This window comes from Nothoprocta perdicaria, unplaced genomic scaffold, assembly GCF_003342845.1.
Source record: "Nothoprocta perdicaria isolate Ctin4 unplaced genomic scaffold, notPer1 scaffold_170, whole genome shotgun sequence".
Classification (NCBI taxonomy): domain Eukaryota; kingdom Metazoa; phylum Chordata; class Aves; order Tinamiformes; family Tinamidae; genus Nothoprocta; species Nothoprocta perdicaria.
The window spans coordinates 1,641,827-1,644,043 of record NW_020454872.1 but is presented as its reverse complement, the minus strand read 5'-3'; the positions used below and the strand labels follow the sequence as shown (position 1 = coordinate 1,644,043).

The 2,217-nt window shown below is 73.2% G+C and overlaps 1 protein-coding gene across 1 annotated transcript in view; it reads left to right on the top strand.

The window, feature by feature from the left end:
* The window catches only part of PPIL1 (peptidylprolyl isomerase like 1), a 2,461-nt gene extending 1,600 nt beyond the window's left edge, over positions 1 to 861 (top strand). Inside the window, exons 2-4 of the mRNA XM_026036084.1 lie at positions 58 to 212; positions 290 to 358; positions 545 to 861. Of these exons, the coding sequence (XP_025891869.1) occupies positions 58 to 212; positions 290 to 358; positions 545 to 765 (445 nt within the window). The 3' untranslated portion in view covers positions 766 to 861. The remainder of the gene's footprint in view (positions 1 to 57; positions 213 to 289; positions 359 to 544) is intronic.
* The last annotated feature ends 1,356 nt before the right edge of the window (positions 862 to 2,217 follow it).

The window sequence follows — 2,217 nt, the reverse complement described above, 5'->3', positions numbered from 1 at the left end:
CCCCGTTGGCGGGGAGGCCGGTGCGCGCCGGCGGCGGCAGGCCCGCGTGTCCCGCAGGATGGGCGCCGTGGTGCTGGAGCTCTACTGGAAGCACGCGCCGCGGACGTGCCGCAACTTCGCCGAGCTGGCGCGCCGCGGCTACTACAAYGGCACCAAGTTCCACCGCGTCATCAAGGACTTCATGGTGCAGGGCGGCGACCCCACGGGCACCGGTGAGGACCCCGCGGGCACCGGGGAGGCCCGCGCCGCCGCCCCCCGCGCCCGCCCAGCTCCGTCTGTCCTCCCGCAGGCCGAGGGGGAGCCTCCATCTACGGGAAGCAGTTTGAGGACGAGCTGCACCCCGAGCTCAAGTTCACGGGTAGGGGTCCCCTTTGGCGCTGCGGGAATGGGCCGGGGCACACGGGGGGAACGGCCGCTGCCCGCGGCGCCCCCCTCCTTTGGGCACCCCCCGTCGGGATTTCGGGCTTGCCCCCCAGTGATTTTTCCCTTGGGAAGTGCGGAAGCATCCGGGCTGTTTCTGGGAGCGTCGCCGCTTCCCTCGCAGGCGCGGGGATCCTGGCCATGGCCAACGCGGGGCCGGACACCAACGGCAGCCAGTTCTTCATCACGCTGGCGCCCACGCAGTGGCTGGACGGCAAACACACCATCTTCGGGCGCGTGTGCCAGGGCATCGGCATCGTGAACCGCGTGGGCATGGTGGAGACCAACGCGCAGGACCGGCCCGTGGACGACGTGAAGATCATGAAGGCTTTTCCCTCGGGCTAGGGGCACGGAGCCCTCGGAGCTGYGGCTGCCGAGGGGCTCGCGGCCCCTATGCCGGGACTTGGTCCGAGCCCCGCRGGAGCCACTGGGGCCCTCGTGTTGTCCCCGCTGTGTTGTCCCCACCACGTTGTCCCCGTCACTGGCATCCCCAGCTGCACCGGGCTCCAGCGGGAGGATCCCTGCGGAAGAGGGATGTTTTCCTGGTGGGATTGGAGCGGATGGGCGGGAGCTGGGCTCACACAGTGGGGCTCGGGCCCGCGGCGGCCTCGCKCCTCGGCACTTTTTGTAGCACCCCGAGTTTTGTAATAAAGTCAAGCGAGACGGGGCCGCTGCAGCTGGGCACCCCCCSCCGGCCCTTGGCCGCCCGCCCGGGGCCGGTGCCCCCCGTCCCTGGCGCTGCCCTCGGTGCAGCCGCCTGTGTGGATGCGGCTCTGCGCCCTGGGGCTRTCCCCCATCCCCATGTGTCCCCCCATCCCAAGTCCTGGCGCCCCCGACGCTGTCCCCTGCGCACGGGCACCCCCGGTCCCATGAGGAGGCCCGTGGGTCACGCTGGGTCTCCGGGGGCAGGCGGAGCCCGTGCCAGGGGACCATGTCACCACAGCCGCCGTGTCCCCCCCGGCAGCCGCCGTGTCCCCGTGGTGGCACCTGCTGCCCCCCYGCGGTGTCACGGGGCACTGCCTGTGCTGGCCCCCCCGGGGGCATCTGAGCGCCGGGCGCCAGGACTCGTGTCCCCAGGCCAGCCCCCGCGGCCCCCCCGTGCCCGCACACAGGGTCCCCTCTGCCAGCACGCGCTGTCCCTGCCCTGGCACACGGTGCCCCCCGCGCTGCCACGCGGGGTGTYCCCCCCCACACCCCCATGCTGGTGCCGGGTGTCCCCAAGCCAGCAGGGTCCCCACGTGGGCACCCGCTGCCAGCGCCCGCCAGCGTGGCCGGGGTGATGGCACTGAGGGACACGCGGCCACGTCGCCGGCCTGCGGTGGTGGCAGCTGCCCGGCCACTGTCCTGTGATGACTTTGTCCCGCTCATGAGCTTATCCAGGTGATGAGCTCGTTAGGCCTCAGCAAGGCTCCCACTGATGCCAGGCCAGGGGGTCAGTAGCATTAGGGGTCCCGGGGACAGCGGGGAGGCACCAGGAGCCCAAGCGGCACCGGAGCAGCCCTGGGGGTGGCACCGGGACGGTGCCGGGGGAGTCGGGGCGGTGCTGGGGATGGAACCAGAGCGGTACCGGRGTGACACCGCGAGCTCCCGGGCGGTACCGAGGGCAACACCAGGGGCAGCACCGGGGTGGCAGCGGGAGCTCCTGGGAGCGGTACCGGCGGTGGCACCGGGAGCTCTGGGCTGTACCGGGGCCACGCCGAAGGGGCCCCTTGCCGGAGCCGCGCGCGGTACCGGGGGCGCCGCCGCGAGCCCCGGGTGGCAGCGCGGGCGGCCGCGGGAGCCCCAGGCGGTGCCGGG